Source organism: Gekko japonicus, unplaced genomic scaffold, assembly GCF_001447785.1.
Source record: "Gekko japonicus isolate JY-2015 unplaced genomic scaffold, Gekko_japonicus_V1.1 scaffold150, whole genome shotgun sequence".
NCBI lineage: Eukaryota > Metazoa > Chordata > Lepidosauria > Squamata > Gekkonidae > Gekko > Gekko japonicus.
This window is the reverse complement of record NW_015160839.1, coordinates 1059776-1086367: the sequence shown is the minus strand read 5'-3', so window position 1 is coordinate 1086367 and position 26592 is coordinate 1059776. Positions and strand designations below refer to the sequence as shown.

At 50.1% G+C, this 26592-nt stretch overlaps 1 protein-coding gene across 1 annotated transcript in view; it reads right to left on the bottom strand.

The window, feature by feature from the left end:
- AP3B2 (adaptor related protein complex 3 beta 2 subunit) overlaps positions 1–26592 on the bottom strand; it is a 65875-nt gene that overhangs the window by 3913 nt on the left and 35370 nt on the right. Inside the window, 18 exon segments of the mRNA XM_015418682.1 lie at positions 2839–2936; positions 4775–4859; positions 5901–6132; positions 6556–6662; positions 10563–10638; positions 11490–11667; positions 12486–12603; positions 12606–12650; positions 14439–14550; positions 16476–16532; positions 17004–17122; positions 17917–18040; positions 21090–21266; positions 21366–21475; positions 24043–24175; positions 24834–24896; positions 25810–25881; positions 26327–26428. Coding sequence (XP_015274168.1) covers positions 2839–2936; positions 4775–4859; positions 5901–6132; positions 6556–6662; positions 10563–10638; positions 11490–11667; positions 12486–12603; positions 12606–12650; positions 14439–14550; positions 16476–16532; positions 17004–17122; positions 17917–18040; positions 21090–21266; positions 21366–21475; positions 24043–24175; positions 24834–24896; positions 25810–25881; positions 26327–26428 — 2008 coding nt within the window.

The window sequence follows — 26592 nt, the reverse complement described above, 5'->3', positions numbered from 1 at the left end:
AGGGGGGGGCGGTGCTTGGAAGCTTCAAGGCTGAACATGCCTAGCTGGACCATGCAGAAAGTGTGGTGCTCCAAAAAGCAGCCCAGGTGCTCTGCCAAGGTTAAGGGGAGGGGGGAGGGGAGAGATTCAGGGGAAGGTACAACGGGGCACAGGAGCAGGTCCACATCCCTGCCTCGCAGGCCTCTCTCGCAGCTCGGGAACATCCATGCAAGTCAGTACGTGCGACCACCGTGGAAGTAAAGGAGGTGCAGAAGATTTGGCGGCAGGTCAGAGAGGAGAGGAGGAAGGGGTCAGCACCTGTGTCCCTTCCCCCCTACACACACAGCCTGCATTTCAGCCTCGTCGCCAAACTGTGCTGACAAAGCTTGGACACCCACCTGTGGCTCTGATTTTAGCCAAGGTCATATTGCACCCCAAATCCTATGGCAAAGCTTGCTTCTTAACTGGCATAACTAGCAGAACCCTCCCACCCTATCCTAAACTAGGCTGGGTCAAGGCCTGTCCATTATAATAATTAATAATTATCATATAGCAGCGTGTGTGTAGTATAGCCAGGAGATCCTAAGACTGTCTGGCAGCCCAAAAGTTCTAGCTCTTAGTGTTACGCACCACTAGGTGGCAAGCTTGTTTTTGAGGCAAGAGACATTTCAGAGATGGTTTGTCATTGCCTGCCTCTGCATCACAACCTTGGTATTCCTTGGAGGTCTCCCATCCAAATACTAGCCAGGGCCGACCCTGCTTAGCTTCTGAGATCTGATGGGATTGGGTTAGCCTGGCTATCCAAGTCAGGGTGCCTGTCGAAGAAGAAGAAGAAGAGGAGGAGGAAGAGGAGGAGGAGGAGGAGGAGGAGGAGGAGGAGATTGGATTTATACCCCACTCCTCACTCAGAGTCTCAGAGCAGCTGACAAACTCCTTTCTCTTCCCCTCCCCACAACAGACACCCTGTGAGGTAGATGGGGCTGAGAGACAGCTCTGACAGAACTATGGCTTGCCCAAGGTCATCCAGCAGCTGCAAGTGGAGGCGTGGGGAATCAAACCCGGTTCTCCCAGATTAGAGTCCGCACACTTAACCACTACACCAAAGAATGATGGGCGCCCTTTTTAGTTGTCCCTCTGCTCCATTAGAACCCTTGCTAATAATTTTGCATTGTCACTGTACTGACAGCTTTCCCCACTCCCTTGTAGCAACCCTCTACCTTATAACTTGGAAGACAACCATTATCAAAATGAAAGTGGTGGGCCCTTCACAGGTCCTGGATACTTGGCCCCGAGAGGCAATTCCCTCTGGAAAACAATCCCACAGCTTCCAAAACAGAGCACTAGCCCATCAAGACAGTATCCCTGCTCAAGTCACCCAGTGACATGGGGACGTCCTCCACTATCATACCTGCAAGGGCATGAGGCCTAAAGGATAAACTGAGGGCTCAAACAGACAAGAGGGAAGAAGGAAGATCGTGTGGCTTGTTTGCTTGTTCAGCCTCAACCATCCTTGGGGCCATGCAGGGAAAGAAGAGGGCATTTAACGCTTCAATCCCCAACGTGCGAAACCAGGATCCCTGCTTTATTAGCAGTTTAACTGAGAAAAGAAGTGTCCTTGAAAAACACACCCTAAGTTCCTGGGACAAAGGGCAGGATGAAAATTTAGTAACTGAATAAAACAAAGGAGCTAGCTAACACCACAACTTCTAGCACTGCTATACCACAGCTAACAGATGCTACGAGGCTTTTTAGGAAACGGGAATATCCAGATGACAAAGAAGGCTTGGAATCTTAGCTCTGGGCCACCTTTGACTCAGTGGCTGGTATGTTAACAGCTAATGATAACTTGCCACTACTCAAATGAGGAGCAGAGAGAACCGCAGGTTTTATGCACTTCTCCTTGTACACAGCCACATTGTGAGAGACCTTTAAGATTTATGGCAAACTGCAGTTTCTCACAAGTACAAAATCTGAGTCCAGGGGCCCCTTTAAGACCAACAAAGTTTTATTCTGGGCATAAGCTTTTGTGTGCAGGCACACTTCTCTGGATACCTGAATCTATCGACTGTTTCCCATGACATCACCCCATTTCGGGTTTATAGGGCAGGAGAAACCCAAGGGCAACAGTTCGAAACGGCAGCAGGAGGGACCGGGCGTGCCCAGAGAGGAAGTGGTGCTAACGGTAGGGGTGAGGAGGAAAGGTTTCTCTGTGCCTGCAGTGGAAGCAAAGCTAGTGGTTCAGTAGCTAGGCAAGAGGACCGTCTCCCCAGGGCAGAAGCAGTGCTGCTACTACAGTTAGAAGAGGGGGCACCACCCAGTGGAAGCAGTGCTAGCACTTGGGCTAGGAGGAGCAGACAGCATCCGCGGGGAAGTAGCTACCTGTGCTGGCACTTACCCACACCCATCCTTAACAGTTGCTCTAAAGGGAAACAAACAAAAAACAAAAAGCGAGAATGCACCAGGCAGCAGAGGAGAACGGAAAACACAGTTAGCGCCAGCTGCCAGCACAGCCTGAGGGGGGCGCTCTCCCCACAGCCATGGCCAGCCTGGGCAGGAGGCCCCTCCTCGCGGGAACCTTTCTCCTAACTCTCTCACCGGCCAGCCACAGTGGAGAAAGGGTCCCAGTGCAAACCTTTGTCGAGGGTTGGCAGGAAGTGAGGTCATGGGGGTGGGTGTTCCTTGCTCTGATAAGGGCACTGCAGCAACACAAAGGAAGGCGGTAAGACGCTGCAAAACCTTCCCCCCCTCCCCGCAAAGTCCCGGCTTTGGAACTTCCCTGCCAAGGTGTTGGGGTTTTTTGCCACTGTCTGCCTGAACAGCGGTGGGGTAGGAGGAGAGGGGTGGCCCCCTGCCCTTTACCTTGTTCCTTCCTGAACTCGTTTTCGCTCATGAAGACAGGAGCCATGAGTTCGCCCACCGGGGGTTGGATGGACACGTAAAACTGGCGTGTGTGCGTGCTGGAGAGAGAGAGAGAGAGATACAAGCCAAGATGAAATGGGTGTAGCCCCAATCTCAACTCACTATGGTGTAGGGTTTAGAGCAGGGGTGTCAAACATAAGGCCCGAGGGCCGGAACTGGCCCCTCCAGGGCTATTATGTGGCCCGCGAGCTACTAGTGCAAGGGAGGGAACAGGAGACTGCTCGGAGGGGAGTGGGCGGAGCCACTCCGATTGTGGCTTCAGCATGGCGGAACAACCTCGTCTGCAGCAGTCAGGCGGCGTGGGCGCGTCTGCCCGGTGCTGCACCGCTGGCTCTCCAGTCCACCCGTGTGGGTTTTCCTTTGCACCCCCCTCCCAGCCCATGGGGCTTTGCAGTGAGGATACAACAACTCAAAGCTTACCAGCTGCTGTCCTTTATACAGTTTCTATCTCCGGTACCTGGCATTACATTTTATGGCATGGCCAGGCCCAACAAAGTGACATTTATGTCAGATTCAGCCCTCATAACAAATGAGTTCAATATCTCTGGGTTAGAGCATCAGACTAGGACCTGAGAGATCCAGGTTTGAATCCCCACTCTGCCAGGGAAGCTTGTTAGGTGCCCTTTGGCCAGTCACACGCTCTCAATCTAACCTACCTTATAGGGTTGTTGTGAGGGTAAAATGGAGGGAAGGGTAACAATGTATGCCACTTTGAGTATCCATGGGGGTGAAAGGCAGAGTATAAATGAAATAATAAAATAAATAAACTCTCTATTCAGGAGAGGTGGCCTGGGGTTTAACGAGATCTCACCCAGACAAAGGGATCACTTTCTAAACCACCAGCTGAATTAATTTAGATTGAGGCTCAAGTGCCACGGCTCAGTGCCAGTGCCATGGCATGACCAGGAGGGAGCCCTCTAGTGAACACAGCTCAAGAAACTCCACTGATGTGGATTTAAGACTCCTCTTGCAACCAGCTTTCATTAGGGAGGGGCCATGGCTCAGTGGCAGAGCATCTGCTTGGCATACAGAACGTCCCAGGTTCAAACCCCAGCATCTCCAGGTAAAAAGTGTTCTTGTAGCAGGTGATGTGAACACAGGAGCTTACCAAATTGCCAATTAAAAGGACTCGCCAATTAAAAGGACCACAGGTAGCAGACCTGGAGAAAGCCTCCACTGGGGACTAGGGGTGTGCATTCGGCAATACTGAGCTGAAAAAATTACGGGAAAATACCTTATCTGGTGATACCTTCTGGGTGAACTCGCCACTTCAGAGTTCACTCACAGCTTGGCTTGCAAAAGGCATTTAAAGGGACTGTGTTCCCTTTAAATGCCTTCCCCCCCTCCATTGGAAATAATGGAGGATGGGGGCACCTTCTTTGGGGGCTCATAGAATTGGACCCCCTGGTCCAATCTTTTTGAAAGGGGGGGGGTTGAGGAGAGGCATCAGCAGCTATGCTGCAAATTTGGTGCTTCTATCTCAAAAAGCAGCCCTCAAAGAGCCCCAGATATCCCTGGATTGATTCTCCATTATACACTATGGGGACCATTGACTATAAGGGTCCCCATGGGGTATAATGGAGCTGAAAAATTTCGGGAATCCCAAATATTTATTGAATCTGCATACCATACCTGTACTGGGATTTGGGAATATCAGGAAATACTGATATTTTTTGGGTTCAATACAGCTGAACCTGAAAAATACTGCAAGGACGAGAGGGTTGCTAAGAGCACTGCTGCATGTGCAACTCCGTACCTATGTAAGCAGCAAGAACAGGGCAAATCTCCCGCTGTGTTGTGCCTCCTCTTCCTACCATAGGGAGTAAAGCTGCTACGGCTCTCTGTTTTGTGCGAAGTCTGTGAGGACAGTACTCACCACAACTGGAAGCTGGCAGCCTGGGTCGAATCACAGAAGTCTATGCCCACCACTACGTTGACAGTCTCTCCAGGAGGCAAGGATTCTGCAAAGAAAAGAGAAAGGTCCTTAACACATCTTCGGGGGAAAGAGCTGCATCCCATGCTGTCCCCTTATATCAAGAGGATCGAAAGGATATTAAGGCCAGGTCCCTAAGCTCAGCACGGTCAGGGCTGGGTTGTGGTTCACGTGCCAGACGAAGATCTAAGAAACCCAGGTTCAAAACCTTGTGTGGCCACAAAGCTTGGTAGGTGATCTAAGGACCCGTCTTTCTCTTTTCATCCCCTCTCGCCCTAATCTGCCTCACAGGACTCTTGTGTAGGTAAGGCCTATGTATGCCACTCTGATTCCTTGGAAGAAAGCTGGGGTGAAAAAGAATGTAAAAATCCAGAGTTTCAAACAGAACAGGAGTTGCCATGATGGACAAGTTGGAAATAAGCTATAACAAAGGCGGTTTCATTTAAATTTGAGGATGAACTCCTCGACAGTGAGATGTGTTCGACACTGGAACAGGCTCCCTCGTGAGGAGGAGGAGGAGATTGGATTTATTCCCCGCCCTTCACTACCCAAAGAAGTCTCAGAGCGGCTTACAAACTCCTTTCCCTTCCCCTCCCCACAACAGACACCCTGTGAGGTAGGTGGGGCTGAGAGAGCTATGAGAGAAACTGCTCTTTTTTAAGAACAGCTCTTACCAGAACTATGGCTGTGCCACCACTATGGTGGATTCCTCGGACTGGATACCTACTTGCTGGGGATATTAGAGTTGTCATTTCTGTGTTGGAAGGGAGATGGACTAGATGACCCTGGTGGTCCAACTCTGAGACTCAGCACCAGAAGTCTCTGACTACTGCTTCAGGACAAGAGACACCCTATACCCCCACATCAGCTAGGTTTGTTATGCTGGGTGGCGGGCAGCATTCCCAGGCAGAATTGTTCCCACCCAGAAGGGGCCGATGCTGATCTGTGAAGAAGCATTACTGTCAGGCAAGCTGGTGGAACTAAGAGCAGGCAAGTGCCACTTCAAACAGGCAACCTGGCTAACTAAATCCCCAGGTACCGAGTCAGATAAGCCACACACGAGTCCTACCAATTTCCTTGAAGTCCTGGATGCGCATGCCCGAGAGGAGCTTTGGCTCGCTGATGCGGATGTTCTTCACCTCGGTGGCCGTGTTGTTGGAAATCTGGATCTGGACGGCCACCATCTGGGAGTCGGCCGTAAAAGGCTGCCGGCTGAAGTGATACTCGACGGAGAGACCCTCGCCCGTCATACGGTGCAGCAGCTCGTAGGTCTTCACCACGCCAAACACAGGGCTGATCATCTGCGCCGGCAAGAGGAGAAAGGAGATCAGGGAGATAAACCAAGGTTGACCAGGTAATGGAGAGAGACAGGTGGGAAAGGAAGTCTTGGAAGAGCCACTGGAAGACATGAACCCCTACAAATTTTGGGGCAGGGGGAGAGAAATGACTACTCCTTTTTTAATTTCGAAGAAAGCAGTTGTTACAGTGGTCGGATGGTTTGAGGACAACTGCCGCCCTTCAGGAGACACAAAGACCATTCGTGTGAACAACCAGAAACCAGGATTTTCCATGAACCCCCTTGGATCTTGGACAGTACACCCAATGGGGTTAATTTCTATTCGAGCCAACATCGCAAGGCTTCCAGCGGTCCCAAAGACACCGAGGTCCTGAATTCTGGGGAGACGGTTGAGACTGTATTGGCAAGAGTAACGAAGCTCACTTACAGCAGAAGCCAAAGTAGTGTCAGTCAGCGTGAGTCCCTCTAGGTCGGTCACCAGGCTGGTGGAGACGACAGGGCTGGAAAGGACCGATGGCAAGGGAGAAGGTGTGACTGTAGGGCAGAGGAAGCAGGAAATTAAAGAGTTAATGAAGCTAATTAAAGAGGCTAAACGGGAACGGAGGCAGTACAGGAATCGGTAAGGTAGGAAAGAAAATGGCTTAGAAATTAGCTGACTGGCCAGGAATGAGAGGACGGTCTTCCAGCACCATGGACAGATCACTTGCTCTACAGGAGCCAGTGTCCCAAACTGCGGTATGCTGTATACGAGCATCACTCAAGGAAACCTGCTGGCGTTCCAAGCAAAATAAGTATGTTATAGAATGAATGGCTCTAGCCGGGAGGTGCACACTAAAATTCAGAACCTAACAAAGTTTAGTAAAATGTGAAAAAGAGGGCCAATAATAACCTTTGTTAGGTTCTGAATTTTAGTGTTAAGGTTCAGTTTTTTGCCCTTTCTGTCCCTGAGGGAGGTGAACCACACACCATCATAGTCCTGGTTTCTCCACCATGAGAGACAGACTGATCCCAGTTGCACCTGATGCAAGCCATCTGCAGGAGGCAGTTTGGTGGAGTGGCTAAGTGCGCAGACTCCAATCCGGGAGAACCAGGTTTGGTTCCCCACTCCTCCTCTTGCACCGGCTGGATGTCCTTGGGCAAGCCATAGTTCTGTCAGAGCTGTTCTTGAAAAAAGAGCAGTTTCTGTCAGAGCTCTCTCAGCCCCCCTACCTCACCGGGTGTCTGTTGTGGCGAGGGAAAGGAGTTTGTAAGCAACTCTGAGACTCCTTTGGGTAATGAAGGGCAGGATATAAATCCAATCTCCTCTTTGTCTTCAACTCTACAGGGGCACACCTCTTCCCAATCAGAACAGCAACTTACCCAAAGATGCAGCAGGTGATTTTCTTGGAAGGTAACAAGTGTACCACAGTTTTCAGTGGGGGTACTACGGAGCGCTTGCTCAGGGAAGCAAGACTGGGAAGCACCAAGAAGTACCCATTATTATGTAATTGTTGATGTAAATTGGCAGGTCACACCATGAAAATAAACCACCGAGGCTGGAAGAGGAAAGTGTGTCTCCAACTGAAATTCAGAAACATAACGTTCCTCATCCCCCAGACTGGTAGGAAGGCATACAAATGCAGCGTACTGGTGGAAGCTGAGCAGAACTAGGACTGTGCTTGGATGGGAGATCTCCTGGGAAATTTACGAGCATCGCCTTGAGTCCCCAGATGGAGGAACAGTAGAAGAGAAATGTAATAAGCCAAAAATAAAAAACTGAACAGCACATGTGTGTGTGTGAATATTCTGGAATTCTGCAACCCAAGATTGCTGCAACTGAAAAAAAAAAAGTCTGCGAATTTGCTTAGGGTTACTTTGTATAAATTACATGGCAGTGGGCTCGGTTTGATTTTTCAGGAATTCGTGGAATTTCCCCCCCTGAGAAGGGTGTCATGGGGGGAAAACACAATGAGTGGGGAGGGACAAAAGTGTGAAAGCAAGAAAGATGTGGCTAAGAGCTACCTCGACTGAAGTCTTCCTAGGGGCTGGCTGCTTGGCCTCTTTCCCAGGGGTCCGTGGCCCAACAAGCTTTATTCCAAAAACCAGGGGTGTCGTCAGGCTGCATCAGCAGCTCTGCTGGCTGCTGAAGCCCCAAGGGAAAGCACTTCAAAGCCAGCTCCCTGTGCATCAGGGATTTGCTTTGGCAGCTGTTCCTTGCCTGTTGGCAGTCCACGTCCCTAGTATCATCTGTCCCTTTGGAGGCACATGGGTAAGGAAGAGGGGCTTCTACTCTGCAGCTTGACGGACAAGAACTGCAGTGTGCAAGACAAGGAGGGGTGTGTGACTCAGGGACAGAGCATCCCCTTTGCATGCAGAAGGTCCCAGGTTCAAACCCTGGCATCTCCAGCTAAAAAGGTCAGTAGGAGGTAACAGGAAAGACCTTGACCTGAGACTCTGGCTCAGTGGTAGAGCATCCGCTTTGCATGCAGAAGGTCCTAAGTTCAATCCCTGGTATCTCCAGTTAAAAAGGTCAATAGTGGGTAACAGGAAAGACCTTGTCCCGAGACTTTGGCTCAGTGGTAGAGCATCTGCTTTGCATGCAGAAGGTCCCAGGTTCAAACCCCAGCACCTCCAGTTTAAAAAGTCAGCAGGAGATAACAAGAAAGACCTTGACCTGAGACTTTGGCTCCAGTGGTAGAGCATCTGCTTTGCATGCAGAAGGTCCCAGGTTCAAACCCTAGCACCTCCAGTTTAAAAAGTCAGCAGGAGATAACAGGAAAGACTTTGACCTGAGACTTTGGCTCCAGTGGTAGAGCATCTGCTTTGCATGCAGAAGGTCCCAGGTTCAAACCCCAGCACCTCCCATTTAAAAGGCCAATAGTGGGTGTATCCTGTAACACCCTCCCCTGAAGCCTTTCCTGCTTCTCCTCGGAACTCTGCTGAGTCTGTAGAAACCCCTCCTCCTTTTCCGAATCCAAATGTGGGCTCTGGAGTTTTTCAATGAGATTTTTGCAAGCCATCTCTGCCGCTCGCCGTACCTTATCCTCCAAAAATCTTTGAAATTGCTCCCAGGTAAATTGTGCAATTTCTATACTCTCTAAGTCGCCTCTCTCTTCCGCTTCTCCTGATGGTGCCTCTTCAGTCTTCATTGCCGCCACCATTTTCTTATTTCGCCATGCAGTTATAAATTCATCAAACAAGTCCTTATATTCCCATCTTCTTTATGGGGTAAAACATAGTAGTTTTGTGGTTCACACTGACTTTTCTCCTATTTAATTATAGATTCCAGCCGATACGATTTTGCCCTCAGAATCTTTCCAAATACTTTTTTCCTCACTTACTTTTCTTAGCCGCTTTTATTCTCAAATTTGGAGATACTCGATCTCTTCGCCATTTTATAGCTGCAAAATACACGTACTCACGCTTCTGGTTACTGTGTTTAGTCATTTTAATTTCAATGGTCTTTAAAAACGGGGCGATCACAGCTGTGCAGACATGGAAGCCATGTGGCTCCGTTCTCTGTTCTTGCTTCAGAACAAGTCGGGCTCACCCCGCTCACCGCCGTTCGCGGGGCAACCGACCAACTCCCCTGCCACCGTACCTCCCTCCAAGAGGTCCGGCAGAGCCCCCTCGGCCCCAAGGACCAAAAGGGGGCTCAAAATTGAACAGAGAGGGACAGGGGAAGCCGGGAGTGACCCAGCTAAACACCCTCGGCGCTGCGCCGTTGCCCGGAAGGTCCCAGGTTCAATCCCAGCAAAGGCCAATAGTGGGTAACAGGAAAGCCCTTGACCTGAGACCAAAAAGGACCCTGACCTGAGACTCTGGCTCAGTGGCAGAGCATCTGCTTTGCATGCAGAAGGTCCCAGGTTCAATCCCCAGCATCTCCAGTTAAAAAGTATAGCTAATGGGAAAGCCCTTGACCTGAGACCCTGGCTCAGGGCATCCGTTTGGCATGCAAAAGGCCCCAGGTTCAGTCCGCAGCATCTCCAGTTAAAAGGATCTTAGAAAGCAGGTGCTGGGGAAGATTTCCTCAGGCCAAAATCCTGGAAAGTCACTGCCAATCAGAAGAGGCATATGGAGCTAAATATATCAGTTTAAGACAAATTCACACATTGCTATGTTTGTTATACAAAGAGAAGGAACAGCACCGAAGTAGTTATGGCAAAGGCCAAGACAGCGAGCAGAACAGAGCACTTGCTCATAGTGTTCCCTCTAAGCTGAGTTAGTGTGAGTTAGCTCACAGTTTTTTAGCCTCCAGCTCACACATTTGTGTCTGAGCTCAGGAAGGATGGCTCCAGAGCAAACAAATTTATGCAGTAGCCAAATCGCTTGCTCACAACTTTAATGCCAGTAGCTCACAAAACAGAATTTTTGCTCACAAGACTCCACTGCTTAGAGGGAACATTGCTTGCTCTGTAGAACATATTCACAATGGCCTCGGTGCAATGCACTTACAGTCATCTAGGTCAAGCAGGGAGATCTCCTTTGTCCCTTTCTTCTGTGGCTTTGGGGCAGGTTTGGTGCTAGGTGGCTGGAAGAGAGGGGAAAAGGTCAGGAAATCAGGAGTCCACCTATAAGGATCAGCCAAATCTACTATTCCCTGCTGGGCACAGAGATTGGAGGGGATCATGTGGATCACTCATGCCTTGAGAGCAAACACGGCAGTGACTAAAAGTAGGAGCTGGAAGACCCGGGTTTGGATCTCGGTTTAGACATGCACAGATGCCACTGGCTGCGTTCAGATATTATGAACAAGCCTCAATTTGTCCTGAATGAGAAGCGGCTGGGAAGCCCTCGGGATCCCGTGTTCCCTCTTCCCTTCCTCATTCCCTCGCACGTGCTTGGAATTTTTTAGTCTTGGAGACTGAAGACTTCCTCGTTCAGAACAAACAGGAGTTGGCTGCAACAACCAGGCTGAGCAAAAGGACAAACTGCGGCTTACTCTCTTGCCTACAAACCGGGGTTTAGAACCCTGATTTACAGGCAAGAGGGGGAAAACCCAGAGTTTACTGTTTTGCCCAATTTGGACCTCACAGGAAGTCTTCAACTCCCAGCTGGACCCGAGGGGAAGGAACACAGAACCCCAAAGACTTCCTGGCTCATCTGTTTATGAACAGAGATCAAGTTCCCCTATCGGTAATACTGGCACAAGAACACTGGCTTTCGATAAAGAGAGAAAGCAGGCACAAATTGCTTTCCAGACACAGGGACAAGAGCCCCCAACATAGCTAACGCAAATTTTATTTTGTGCTACAAACAGGTGAACTCAGCAAGTGAGTCAACACACATTTCCGAGACCAGCAAGGCCAGAGAAGAGAAACCTGCTGGTGCTGCATGGATTCACAGCTCCCGGTATCCTTGACTCTCCTCCCAGCCACTCACCGTCCTTTTCTTCTTGGTCTCCACCTCCGAGTGGGATTCCTCCGCTTCAGAGCCAGAATCTGACTGTGATGAGCTGCTCTCGGACACGCTGCCCTCTTCCTCCTCCTCCGACGAGGATTCCGAGTCCCGCTTCCTTTCACGCAGCTGTGACTTTTTCTTTTCCCCCTCGTCCTCCTCGCTGGGGACAAGAAGAAGGCCAAAGATTGGCATGATTCTCTGGAACCTCCCACTTCTGAACAGGAACCGGTTGGGGAGGGCATTTTGATGATTTGCATACGGCATATCCATCGGCCGCCATTTTGTTATTTCTTTGGACCTGACGACCCTCTCCCAGCGACCGTGCCAGAAACAAATCCTCCCCTCTGGAAACTGAAATGACACACCCCTCTCTGTCCCCAAAGAGAGGGTGTAAACCCAGTTCTGCTACACCTCTTTGACAAAATGGCTGCTTCAGAAATGCCCAAGATGCACTGTGTTTCCATCTCCTGAAAGAACACCTTTGGGAACCACTGACTCTGGAGCAGGTCAGCTCTTGGAATGCCGCAGCGTTTTATGACCCGCCTCAGCTCCACGGCAGCCATTTTGTGCCGACCCCCAAATGGGCCTGCAGACTGCAGACTCAACCAAGTTGGGGATGCCCGGTGGGAATGAGGACCATGAAAAATGGCAGCTGAATCCAAAACAGGTGAAAACAACTGATGTGACCATAGTAAGATCTCTACAAAGAAACCTGGCAATCAATCGAGCCCGTCCAGAAACTAAGTCCTAGGAAACAGAAGCATAACTTCCTCATCCCCAGATGTGTAAAAGAATACAACATCACAAGGGACAGGTCTGTGAGGGGTCATGCTTATGCTGCACGTGCTATCAGATGTTGTACACAGGCGTTGTTTCCCCCCCTTCCAAACACCACCTGAGGGGGCTACGGGCAGGACTCTCCCAATGTGTGGATGTTGACCACAGGATGCACCATACCTCTCCGCACTATCCAGCGACACTTTCCTTGGAGTCTCTTTCCTCTTCTTTTTCTTCTCCTCTTTTTCGTCCGACTGGTCCCCGCTCTCTTCTTCGTCCTCCTCTTCGTCCTCATCGCTGCCGGAACCAGAACCGCTCCGCTCTCGCTGCCGCTCTCGCTGGGAGACCCGCTGATGGATTCGGGCTCTGGCAAAAAAAAAAAAGAGAGAGAGAGAGAGAAAAGAAGCCTTCTGTTTATCTCCCCAGGCCCAGTGAAGGGCTTCCCTACCCCCAATGCTGCTCAAGAGACCTTCAGGCAGTGCAGTTCATGTATTAAAGAGTTCATATGCAAAGCTGCCTTTGCAGTGAGTCAGGCCATCGGGACAACCAAGCTCGGTGTTGTCAGCTCCAACGGGCAGCAGCTCTAACTCAGGGGTCAACCTTTTCAAGCCTGCAGGCACCTTTGAAGTTCCAGGACAGTGTGGTGGGTGCAGCCACAAAATGGCTGCCACAGGAGGTGAAGCCGGCCACAAAATGGCTGCCATAGCTTGCCGTAGTCACCCAGCGAAGATCCCTGTGCTGTGATAGCAGCTGCCCTCAACACAACATTTTTTAAAAAATCTGCACAGCCCGTCAAATCTCCAGTGGTCAGTCAAGCTCTGTGAGGGAAAAGCCTCACCTGGCTCTGTCACTTTCTAAAAACACTTAGCAAGTGCCAGGAAAGGTGCCATGTTGAGGACCCCTGCTTTGACTGGTTGGCCACTGTGTGAGACAGGATGCTGGACTAGATGGACCCCTGGTCTGAACCAGCAGGGCTCTTCTGGTGTTCTTAGGAAGGCCTTGTCCTGTATGCCCTGCTGTTGGCTCTACAGAGGAACTGGTTGGCCACTGTGTGAGACAGGATGCTGGACTAGATGGACCCCTGGTCTGAACCAGCAGGGCTCTTCTGGTGTTCTTAGGAAGGCCTTGTCCTGTATGCCCTGCTGTTGGCTCTACAGAGGAACTGGTTGGCCACTGTGTGAGACAGGATGCTGGACTAGATGGACCCCTGGTCTGAACCAGCAGGGCTCTTCTGGTGTTCTTAGGAAGGCCTTGTCCTGTATGCCCTGCTGTTGGCTCTACAGAGGAACTGGTTGGCCACTGTGTGGGACAGGACGCTGGACTAGATGGACTATTGGTCTGATCCAGCAGGGCTCTTCTGATCTTCTTATGAAGGCCTCGGCCTCTGTGCCCTGTTGTTGGCCTTCCAGAGGAACGGGTTGTCCACTGTGTGAGACAGGACGCTGGACTAGATGGACCCCTGGTCTGATCCAACAGCACTTTTCTTACGTTTTCAGACATGTTTCCTATCAGATCCACTTTCTGCATGTTAAGTGTTCAATGTGGGGGTTCGTCTTTATTGTGCCTGCTCAAAACCCCCTACTTTTACTTTGGGGCTCAGAAAGATGCTTGGGGAGAGCTAATCCTTGGCTGGAAAAACAGCTCCCTCCAATGTCACGAACAGCAAATGTATCAGCCCTTAGAGTCTCAATGCAAGTAAGTAAGGCCGACCCTTCAGGGAGCACCTGGAGATCTCCTTCTATTATAATGATCTCCAGACAATCAAGATCAGCTTCCCTGGAGAAAATGGCTGCTTTGGAGGGTGACCTCTATGGCATTCTACCCAGCTACATTTCCTCCCTACCCCAGGCTCCACCCTCAACATTTCTAGGTATTTCCCAACCCAGAGCTGGCAACCCTGGTTCAATGTCCCTTTTAAACGGTGCTGCAACAAACCTACGCAGCCTCAGTCACCACACCAAGACCTCTGCACAGGTTCTGGATCACTGGTGTGCAAACTAAGGACGCAGCAGCTACTCTGCATGGCTTGCAGAAGCTTGAAGACGACACGGAGAGGGAAGGAGGGAGGGAGAGAGGGAGGAGCCCTTTTGCTTCACCAGCATTATGTTTCAAATCAGGCCTCAGTGCAAACTCTCTGGGCCGTGTCCTCCTTACCACTGTCGGCAGACTCCGTTGGGCCGGACTCCCCCTCAGAGTCAGAATAGAACGGTTTCTCCACCTTCTCCTTCCTCTTCTCACGGCTGGTGCACTTGGTCCATTCAGGGACCTGGCCAGATCAAAGGCAGTCACAAGCAAGCATTTCAATGCAAGGGACAGAACAAGTGTGCAAACCGCCCCATACGTGAACCAGACCGGGCAAGAGAGAACAGCCCAGGAGGAGGACAGAGCAGTTATCGGTCTCACACTACATGGATTCCCTGTATGGATTTGCACTTCTGCAGGGGGAATCACAGAAACCCTAACATGTAATGTCTACAATTGGCTGCAATCGGTATCCATGTGTGCACAAAATAAAAAACAGACACAAGCATTTGTTGCACTTTAGGAGAGCACTTTTTTCCTACATGGAGGCAAAAATCTGTGCAGGGATATAGCCTTGTGTTGGGCAGCCGTCCGAAGGGGAACAGAGATTTTTGGAATCTAGCTCTGCAAGAAAATGCACATCTCTGTGCATGGCAGGATGCCTGGAGAAGAATTGCATCCACAAAACTAGGCTCCTTCAGCCTTTGGCATTCTTGAGGTTCACTCTGATGGCTACTGGAGGGGGTGCATGCAAACACACACAAACGGAGAACCAGTGTGGTGCAGTGGAGAGAGTGCTGGTTGTGACTCAGGAGACCTGGGTTCGAATCCCTGCTCTGCTGTGAATTTCACTGAGCGACTTTGGGACAGGCAATCTCCCTCAGCCTATCCTACCTTACAGGGTTGCTGTGAAGATGATGGCAGGGAACTCTGTATATCATCCAGGACACCTTAGAGAAGGTGTGTGTGGGGAAAATCCAGCAAATACAAATATAATACTACGTATTTATTTATTTATTTATTTGACTTTTACCCCGCCCTCCCGCCGAAGCGGCTCAGGGCGGCTTACAATAGTTTAAAAACCAGTATAACCTCACATCTAAAAAAATACAATCAGTAAAATAGCCAATATAACTTATTAAAATTAAAATTACAGTTTAAGCATGGCGGCCATCCATTATAAAGTGCTAGAACAATCAATGTGATCTGGGCTATTAAACGCTTGCCGGAACAGCTCAATCTTTACCGCTCTACGGAATCGGTGGAAATCCCACAGAGCTCGAATTTCATTTGGGAGCTGATTCCACCATACTGGTGCAGCTAGGGAAAACGCTCTAGTTCTTGTCGCTGTTAACTTAGCGTCCCTAGGGCCAGGGGGGGCTAAACGATTCTGCAACTCAGATCTCAGTGCTCTTGGGGAAACATACGGGGAAATAGGTACCATTTCTTTCTTCCACTCAAAGCAAAGCACATGAAGTTCTCTTATTTTAGTCTCACATAGCGTTCCGTGCACCTTGGTGATTAGTCATGCCGGCCACATGACCACGGAAACATCTTCGGACAGCGCTGGCTCTTCGGCCTTGAAACGGAGATGAGCACCACAACCCTAGAGTCGGATTCGACTGGCTTTCGAGCAAGGGAACCTTTAGCTTTACCTAGCCCTGACTTGGATGGACAGATATCGAAAGCTAAGCAGGGTCGTTCCTGGTTAGCATTTGGATGGGAGACCACCAAGGGATTCCATGGTCTCTATACAGAGGCAGGCAATGGCAGAACCACCTCTGAAAGTCTCTTGCCTTGAAAACCCTACGAGGCCACCAGACGTCAGCTGCGACTTTACAGCACTTTATGTGTGCTCACAACCTCATGCCAACCCGGTGAGGGAGGTTAGGCCGAGTGACTTGCCCAAGACCACCTTGAGCTTAATGGCTCACGATGAATTTGAATGCAAAACTCCCTAGTCTTGGTCTGACACTGTACCAGCAGCACCACAGTGGCTGTGAGTTCCGCAGACCCCAATCTGGTTTGAAACAGCACGCACCACCAAGTTCACGTCAGACAGGACCACGTGCAAAGCAGAAGGGAGGAGAATCAGGAGGAGGAGAGAGAAATCACAGCGCAAGCGAGGATGGGGGAAAGAGAGAGCACCACTGCAGGCCCAAGCGCCACCTTTTTCGGCTTCCCCAGCAACCCAATGTGGCTTTCCACGGGACCAACTGACTCTTCCTGAAAGGAACAGGGAAGGGACATCTTCCATGAGAGCCAACAAAACGGCCTTTGCTTCCCTCGGAAAGGGCAAGCCGAGCACGCTAAGGAAGCCACACGGGCCAGGAATTCATGCAGTGACAGGTTACAGGGGAGCCCTGGTCAAGCCCCTTCCCAGAAGAAGAGAGATTGGATTTATACCCCGCCCTTCAGTACCCAAAGGAGTCTCAACAGACACCCTGTGAGGTAGGTGGGGCTGAGAGAGCTCTTTCGAGGACTGCTCTTGAGACAACAGCTCTGAGAGAACTTGTGACTGACCCAAGGTCACACCAGCAGCTGCATGTGGAGGAGCGGGGAATCAAACCCGGTTCTCCCAGATTAGAGTCCGCGCTCCTAACCACCACATCAAACTGGCTCTCAGTTACTGGCGTGCAGCTCTGGTCTCGGGGGCTCTCACGTCCCGTTACGTGCAAGCAAATAACAAGAAGATACCTCCACGTTGCGCACGGACGGGTCTGGAGCTTCGGTGGGCCAGTCGGGGAGTTCCTGGTAGCCCACTGCCTTGGCGTTGAGGAGATGGGAAAGCGAGCCCAGCTGGAAATGGTCACGATCTAGGAGGAGCACAAAGCCGGCAATGACCTCTCAGCAGATTATTATTAGCTACGTTGGTATCTGCTCTTTCTTCCAATGTGAGAAGTCCAGGACATGTATGGAAGAGTCCCAGGGGATCTCCCACCCGGACAAGTCTCAAAGATGCTTTGCTCCTGGCAAGGCGGTTGTATCATGCGCCACTCTCAGAGCATGGCCCCCAAAACACACATGCGCTGCTGCACCTAGTACACACAATTTTTATTTATTATTTATTCTTTAGATTTGTATCCCGCCCTCCCCGAAGGCTCAGGGCAGCTAAGAGGGCATAAATGCCAAATTATAACAATAAAACAGTATAAAATACATAATACAACATAGTACAATAATTAAAATTACTAACAATAAAAATCGGTGCTCCAATACTCACTCCGAAACATAAAGCCAGGATGGTGTTCTAAAGATGTTATGACAAAACAACAACAACATATGTCCCCACAACCCTGTCATTCACTAGGGACGTCTCGCACCAGCGATGGTAGAGTGCGGTGATGGAAGAAGCATTGGTGGAATAATGATGGCGGCGGCTCGTACTCGAAAGCCTGGCGGAAGAGCTCCGTCTTGCAGGCCCTGCGGAACTGCACAAGGTCCCACAGGGCCCGGATCTCCTCTGGGAGCTCATTCCACCAGGTAGGAGCCACCACCGAAAACGCCCTGGCCCTGGTCACAGCAAGTTTGATGGTCTTGGGGCCTGGAATATCCAGAAGGTTTTGGCTCCCCGACCGTAGTGCCCTTGGGGGAACATGCAGGGAAAGGCGGTCCCTTAGTCCGCTCTTCTCGGTGGGCACAATCAGCTGGCGGATAAAGCGGGCACGGTCCCGGATGTCGTAGTTCTGGTCGTACTTGGCTAGGTTCAGCACGTACTGGGTCAGCAGCTTGCTCTGCGGCAGAGACGGCAAAAGAAAAAGAAAAACTGGGCACGGACGACGTGTTTGGCAACCTGGCCGAAGCATCTCTCCGGCCAGGTGGCGAGACTGCCACAGCTTCTAAGGACACACTAGAGAAATGGAAGGCGAGACAACGGAGTTTAATCTTTTAACTCTAAGGCATGTTCGCACCATCAGTCCACGCAGCAAAGAATGCAGTTAGCTGCAGGAAGAAAAACTGGGCACGGACGACGTGTTTGGCAACCTGGCCGAAGCATCTCTCCAGCCAGGTGGCGAGACTGCCACAGCTTCTAAGGACACACTAGAGAAATGGAAGGCGAGACAACGGAGTTTAACCTTTTTACTCTAAGGCATGTTCGCACCATGCAGCAGAGAATGCAGTTAGCTGCAGAGCACAGAAGATATACTCCCATGCAGCGACAATCTCCCTCCCAAGCTGTATTCTCTGTGCTCCCACCTGTGGAAGCGAAGCATGGGGCATCAGAAGAGGAGGACGAAGAAGAGGAAAAAGGAAGAGGAGGAAGAGGAGGCGGAGGAACAGGAGAAGCATAGGGCATCAGAAGAGGAGGACGAAGTAGAGGAAAAAGGAAGAGGAGGAGGAAGAGGAAGTGGAAGAAGAGGAGGCGGAGGAACAGGAGAAGGAGGAAGAGGAGGTTGGATTTATACCCTGCCCCTCACTTGGAGTCTCAGAGCGGCTTACAATCTCCTTTCCCTTCCCCTCCCCACAACAGACACCCTCTGTGAGGTAGGTGGGGCTGAGAGAGCTCTGAGAGAACTGCTCTTGAGAGAACAGCTCTGAGAGAGCTGTGACTGACCCAAGGTCGCCTAGCTGACTGAACATGGAGGAGTAGGGAATCAAACCTGGTTCTCCCATATTAGAATCCGCACTCCTAACTACTACACCAAACTGGCTCTCAAAAGTGACTTGTCCATTTTGCCTGGCACAGCATACACATATTTCATCCAGGAATGACGGCCACCCCATGCTCACCATTAAGGGGCTTCAAATGCCCAGCTCTACTTGATGTTTCCAAGGAAAGAGCTAGAGAAGGAGCCCATGGCTCAGTGGTAGAGCAAATGCTTGGCATGCAGAAGGTCCCAGGTTCAATCCCCGGCATCTCCAGTCAAACAGGGTTGAGCATTAGGTGATGGGAAAGACCCTGACCTGAGATCCTGGCTCAGTGATAGAGTCTCTGTTTAGCATGCAGAAGGTCTCAGGTTCAATTCCCAGCGTCTCCAGTCAAACGGGATTTGCCAACAGGGAAGACCCTGACCTGAGACCCTGGCTCATTGGTAGAGCTTCTGCTTTGCATACAGAAGGGTCCCAAGTTCAATCCCCGACATCTCCAGTTTAAAGGATCACAGAGTAGGTGACAGTAAAGACCCTGACCAAGACCATAGCTCAGTGGTAGAGCACCTGTTTTGTGCATGCAAAGTTCCAGGGTCGATCCCCAGTTAAAGAGGATCACGTGATGGGAGATCACATGACGGGACCCTGGAGGGCTGCTGCCAGTCAGAGCAGATAACACTGACCTTGACAGACCAAGGGTCCGAGGCAGCATAAGGCAGCTTCGTGCACCAGTGGAAGACTCCATAAGACCACCAGTTGGCTTAAGGCTGTTTGTAGCCATATTAATAGAACTGGCTTTTCTCCCCAGATACTCTTAACTTAGGAACTTGAACAAGCAAATGGGCCGATTAAACAAAGGATCGAGGATATAGAGTGGCAATTCGATATCTCTAGTGCATCAAAACTTGGGGTGCTGCTAAACGTCAAAAGCACTATTGAGCCGGCAACATATCTGGCCTCGATGGAAGCAAATAGTTTTAGAAGGGTGTTTACTCTAGCTATGGAGCTGCGGTGGCTCAAGTGGTTAAGACGCTGAACTGCAGGCTGTGGAAGGTCAGTAGTTCAGCAGTTCGAGCCCGGGGTGCCGCATGACGGAGTGAGCTCCCGTCTCTAGTTCCAGCTCCTGCCAACCTAGCAGTTCGAAAGCAAGAAATTGCAAGTAGATAAATAGGGACCACTTTGGTGGGAAGGTAACAGCGTTCCGTGCGCCTTGGTGTTTAGTCATGCCGGCCACATGACCACGGAAACGTCTTCGGACAGAGCTGGCTCTTCGGCTTTGGAACGGAGATGAGCACCGCAACCCTAGAGTCGGATTCGACTGGCTTTCGAGCAAGGGAACCTTTACCTTTACTCTAGCTAGGTGTTTCACTCTCCCTTCCATGGTTATGGAGGGCGGGTACAATAAAATCCCCTATCCAGAAAGGTTAAGCTCTTGTTCCCTAGGGGAGGCTGAGTCTGTAGAGCACACGTTCTTTAGCTGTCCACTCTACAGGGAGGTACGTCTTGGAATTATTACTCGGTTACTTGATATGATCCCCAGCCCATGTAAACACAAATAAAGCAAGGCTTCGTTGGCTTTTATCGGATAATAATTCTAAGATTACATGTCAAGTTGCTAAATTCTCTGCATTCATTTTCAAATTATGGGAATTGCACCTTAAATGCTCTTAAGATTCAAAAACTTTTTATTGTTGAATTTTATACTTGACTAAACTGTAAAGGTAAAGTAAAGGTACAGGTTCCCTTGCTCGAAAGCCAGTCGAATCCGACTCTAGGGTTGCGGTGCTCATCTCCGTTTCAAAGCCGAAGAGCCAGCGCTGTCCAAAGACGTTTCCGTGGTCATGTGGCTGGCATGACTAAACACCAAGGCGCAAGGAACGCTGTTACCTTCCCACCGAAGTGGTCCCTATTTATCTACTTGCAATTTCTTGCTTTCGAACTGCTAAGCTGGCAGGAGCTGGAACTAGAGATAGGAGCTCACTCCGTCATGCTGTACGCTGGTCTAAAGACTGTAATAAACAACAACAACAACTACTACCACCACTCTTGACCCTTTCAGTCCAAAGGCTGGGACGCAATATATGATCGTGTGCCCTGGCACACTCCTCAACCGAGGCATGCTGGGAACCACATGACAAAAGGGGGCTGGGCACGAGAGCCATGCCATGCCATTCTCCCCCGGAAGGCCCTTACCTGCTTGGAGTTGGTCAGGTACAGCTTGGCCGCCAAGTTGATGACTTGAAGCTTCACGATGTCCTCCTCGCTGGTGAAGGACTTGGCCATCTTGCGCAGCACGTCAGGCGCGATCTTGGGCACATGCTCACAATACTCGCCGATCAGCCACAAGATGCTCGCCCGGGCCATGGGCACCTGCAGTCAGGGGGCACTGCATCTTTGAGTTTGCCTGGCCTCCCCACGCCAGCGCCCCCTTCCAATCTGACCCCGCCCCAATCCCGCCAGCCTCCCCACCTGTATATTGTCGGTCAGCTTCGCCATGTGTTTGATAATTTCACTGTGCTGCGCTGGCTGCATCTGGAGGAGCTTCTTAATGACGACCACGGACTCGGCCACCACCAGCTCTAAGCGGAAGCAATGCGGGGAAATGCTGTGAGGTCACGCAAGTTGACTCCACGTGAAGAAGACACATGAAGCTGCCTTAGCCTGAATCAGACCCTTGGTCCTTAAAGGGCAGTACTGCCTACTCAGATTGGCAGTGACTCTCCAGGGTCTCAAGTGGAATTCCTTCACGTGACCTGGTCCTTTCAAGTGGAGATGCCGGGGATTGAACCTGGGACCTTCTGCATGCAAAGCAGAGGCTCTTCCACTGAGCTGGGGTCCCAGTTCAAGGTCTTCCCCATCACCTATCACCTGGTCCTTTTAAATGGAGAGGCTGGGGGTGGAACCTCAGACCTTCTGCATGCAGAGCAGAGGCTCTTCCACTGAGTCGGGTCAAGGTCTTCCCCATCACCTCTTCCCTGGTCCTTTTAAATAGAGAGGCTTCTGCATGCAGAGCAGAGGCTCTTCCACTGAGCCGGGGTCCCAGATCAGGGTCTTCCCCATCACCTATCACCTGGGCCTTCTAAATGGAGAGGCTGGGTGTGGAACCTCAGACCTTCTGCATGCAGAGCAGAGGCTCTTCCACTGAGCCGGGGTCCCAGATCAGGGTCTTCCCCATCACCTATCACCTGGGCCTTTTAAATGGAGAGGCTGGGGGTGGAACCTGGGATGCCAAGCAAATGCTCTGGGGCTTCAGCTACAGTGGAGACTTCTTTCCACTTCCAAACCAGACCCTTCTTTTGTTGTGGGTTTCTGGTTTTTTTTGAAGCACCTACACACATCTGGCTCAAACGATGCTCCCATCCCCCCCTTCCCTATCCTGGGCTCTCTGTTCCCCAAGACTGCATTCCTCCGATTTCTTTGCGGGGAAGGGCAGAGTTCAAGAGATTTTACACAAAAAGGCACACATTTTCCGAGGATACAGCCATTTCCCTTCCTTTTGTTCTCTGCAGTCACCAGTTCCCCCACTGAGGGGCTTTCTTGAAAGAGAAATCTGCAAAGGGCTGTAGCAATTACTGACCCCCCCTCCCCTCGAAGGACCCTCCTAAAGCCCTCTGGTGGCCAGGCAGGGGGAAAGGCTATGAATGGAAGAAAGTGTACAGATGTTCTGATGCCAACGTGAATGCCTCTGTATCTGCAAGTAGCAGCGAATGCAAAATGGAGAATCCTAAAACCAGTAAGAGTTATAACGGAAAACGCTGGAAATGTCAAAGTACAGAAGCAGCATTTTATCGTATGTGGTGGGCATGTGAGAAAGCAAGACAAAATTGGATAAAGATCCATGGAGAGATGAGATGCAAAAGATGTTAAAATTTAAGTCTGCGACGGACCCAAAATATGTCATTAAATATTTTACCAAGTAATTTTACAAGAACGCACAGTGAACTATTGAAATATATGGTAACAGTGGCAAGGGAGATATTTGCATCTAAATGGAAAGTAGAAAAATGTCCAGAATTGATGGGACTGGAAGAATAAATTAATTGAAAACACGGCAATGGCAATACTAACATCTTATTTACATAATAGATCGAATTCAGAATTTCAAGAAAAATGGAATGTGCTTTTTTTGACAATACAGCTGAAAACTAAAACTGAATTGTTTAAAGTGGAAAATGATGAAGAGACAGAATCAGGCAATACGTGTTCGTAATAATGAAATGTTAAGATACGAAGTACTGAAGAAAAGACAGAATATACATTTAAAAAGAAGTGAAACTTTAGAGTTTATATCAATAAATTTTATGCCACAAAGTAAGTTCTGTTTGACAACTGTAATAAATAGGATGAAGAAGAAGAAGAGGAGATTGGATTTATACCCTGCCCTTCACTACCCAAAGGAGTCTCAGAGCGGCTTACAAACTCCTCTCCCTTCCCCTCCCCACAACAGACACCCTATGAGGTAGGTGGGGCTGAGAGAGCTCTGACAGAAACTGCTCTTTTTTCAAGAACAGCTCATCAGAACTATGGCTTGCCCAAGGCCATTCAGCCAGGTGCAAGTGGAGGAGTAGGGAATCAAACCCGGTTCTCCCAGATTAGAGTCTGCACATTTAACCACTACACCAAACTGGCTGTATGGAACGAGCTCCCGGAAGACATCAGGGCCCTGTGGGACCTTTTACAGTTCCGCAGGGCATGCAAAACGGAGCTCTTCCACCAGGCCTTCAATTAGGAGCCACTTCCAACATCCGAACTGTGGTAAGGCCCTCTATACTATCACCAGTAGCCTGCGATAGTTTCTATTAATGGGCTGATAAACTGGTAACCAACCCTTGCTATACTCCTTTGTTACTATTCCACCATGGCCTTCTGGGATCACTACGCAATGTCATACCGCCACCAGCACTTTATTTGTTCTGTACATGATTTTACGATGTCTGTTGTTTGTGTTTTATTGTATTTTAACTTCTCAATGAAAGCCGCCCTGAACCTGCCTTGGCGGGGAGGGCAGGATATAAACTGAATAAAATGGAAGAAAATAAATATGTTGTCTAGGTAGGAATGAGATATAACCGCCTTTCCATTCCCACAGTCTCCTCTGCTCCTAGGCCCTGTCTTCTCCCCACCATGGCGCTTCCGGGATTCTCACCGTCTCTGTTGGAGAGCAGTTGCACCAGCCCGTTGAGGCAAGTGTCCCGCACTTTCCCAATGTTGGTGGCGCAGCGGCCGATGGCCTGGATGGTGGCTGCCACAAAGTCCTTGTCCATGCTCCGGATGTACGTCTGCAGAGAGAAGAAGCACAGGTGAAGACAACCAAGGCAGAGGGTGTGGAAGCACCTTCCCTAGGAGGAAAGGCTGAAGAGTTCTGGGACTTTTCTGTTCAGAAAAGAGACGACCGGGGGGGGGGGACATGCGAGAGGTTGATAAAACCGTGCATGGGGTGGAGAGAGTTGGCAAAGAGAACTTCTTCTCCCTCTCCCCAAATACTAGAACTTGAGCACGTCCAATGAAACCGATGGGCAGTAGGTTCCGGATGGGCAACAGGAAATACTACTTTACACAGAGAGCAATTAAAATGTGGAATTCGCTGCCAGAGGATGTAGTGGTGGCCACAGGAATAAACAACCTTTAAAATGGGGATTAGATAGATTCACTGAGGATAAGTCTACCAGTGGCTACTAGCCATGGTGACCGAGGGGAACCGCCATGTTCACAGGCACTAAGCCTCTGAATCCCAGAGCCAGGAGGTAACTTCTCTGCCCTGTTGTTGGCCCTCCAGAGGAACTGGCTGGCCAATGTGTTTGACAGAAAGCTGGACTAGATGGACCACTGTTTTGATCCAGCAGGGCTCTTCTTATGCTCACAGAAGCTCTCCTGAAGGCACAGGATGGGATGCAGCGAGATCCGTCACCCTCTCCCCTATGTCCTGCAGGGCCGTACCTGGAACTCGCGCAGGATGGTAGAGATGTTGGTCTCATTCGCAAGGTTGGTCAGGACTTCCAGCTGGTGGGAGGAAAAGGAGTTATTCTTCCCGAGCAATGTAACTGCACACCCACGTGATATGGTCCAGGGTACACACGTGTCTGCCTCCATAAGGCAAATCCCTGCTCCCATTTCAGGCCACAAAAAAAAGGAATGGGAATGTTTAATGGTTCATGTATTTTGTTTAATAGCTTTAAATTGTTTTTATAATATTGTTTTAATGGTTTGCCACCTCAGAGTCCCTAAGCTGGGTGGAAAGGGGTCATTAAGATGTTTTAAATATACAAATCAGGGGCTGCATGAAGTCCCCCATGCTGAAGTTGAACCACCAAGCACTGGGACTCCTTAACCCGATTGGATCCAGCTCGGTCATTTTTTCCAGTGACTACAGTGCTCTCTCGTACTCTTAACTTTCCATACAAGACCAAAGTACAGGATCCCCTGAAGTGTGCCTGACTACAAGCAAAATGTGCATGCCTGCAAACAAGAACAGAGCTAAAAGAAGACTGCGATCTGGCAGCAAAGCAACTAGGAATGGCTTTTCCCAGCTCAGTGTGTCCAGGACCCTGAGGTGGCTGGCCGAGGCTGGCCTGATCTCATCCCATCTCAGAAGCTAAGCAAGGTCAGCCCTGGTTTGTACTTGGATGGGAGAACACCAAGAAAGTCCAGGGTGGCTGTGCAGAAGCAGGCCATGGCAAACCACCTCTGCTTCTCACTTGCCTTGGAAGCCCCTTGCTGGGGTCACCATGTGACTTGACAGCACTTACGCACACACACTGCAAGGGTACACACTGGAAAAGAAGCACACGCTCCTGTTTGGAACAAAGTCACATGGCTTAAGAAGCACAGGCTTCTTAATGGAGCAATCCTATGCACAGTGAAACCCACTGAAACCCATGCAGTTAGACTGGAGTCACTCTGCACAGTAACTCACCTTGAGGATCTTGATCTGGGTCGGGTCAGTGGATCGGATGTAGAAGCTCTTCAGGTAGGGTTCAAACATTCCCTGCAGAGACAGAAGGGTCAGTTCACCAGTCTGGTGTAGTGGTTAGGAGCAGCAGCCTCTAATCTGGGAGAACTCCTCCACTTGCAGCTGCTGGCGTGACCTTGAGTCAGTCATAAGTTCTTGCAGAGCTGTTCTCTCACAAGCAGTTCTCAAAAAAGCTCTCTCAGCCCCCCCCACCTCACAGGGTGTCTGTTGTGGGGAGGGGTCAGCACTTTCCACCACCATCAGTAGTTAGAGTGTCGGACCGGGAGACCCAGGTTCGAATCTTCACTCTACCACAGAAGTTCATCAGATGACCTTAGGCTCTCTCTGCCTAACCATTCTCACAAAGGTGGTGGTTGTGTGGCTAAAATGCTGCTTTGGGTCCCTGTTGGGGAGAAAAGCAGGGCACAATCCAAACAAACAGACTCCCTCCCATTAGGGAAAAAAGGACACAGACACTCACCCTACGCTTAATTGACATGGTGGCCACGTTCTGCAGTACCACGTACTGGACCTCACTGCCATGAGGAAGAGAGACAAGGAGTTTGTCAATGAGGCAGAAGCACTGTGGGAACTCCCTGCCACCTGATTCAGCAACTACTGCTAAAAATTTTTTTTTTAAAATACGCTTGTGTGTTAATGGTTATCAGTGGCAACTGGCAAAGACAGAACGAGTGAACAAAGAGAGACATCTGAACCTGGTTAACATACATGGTTAACATACATGGT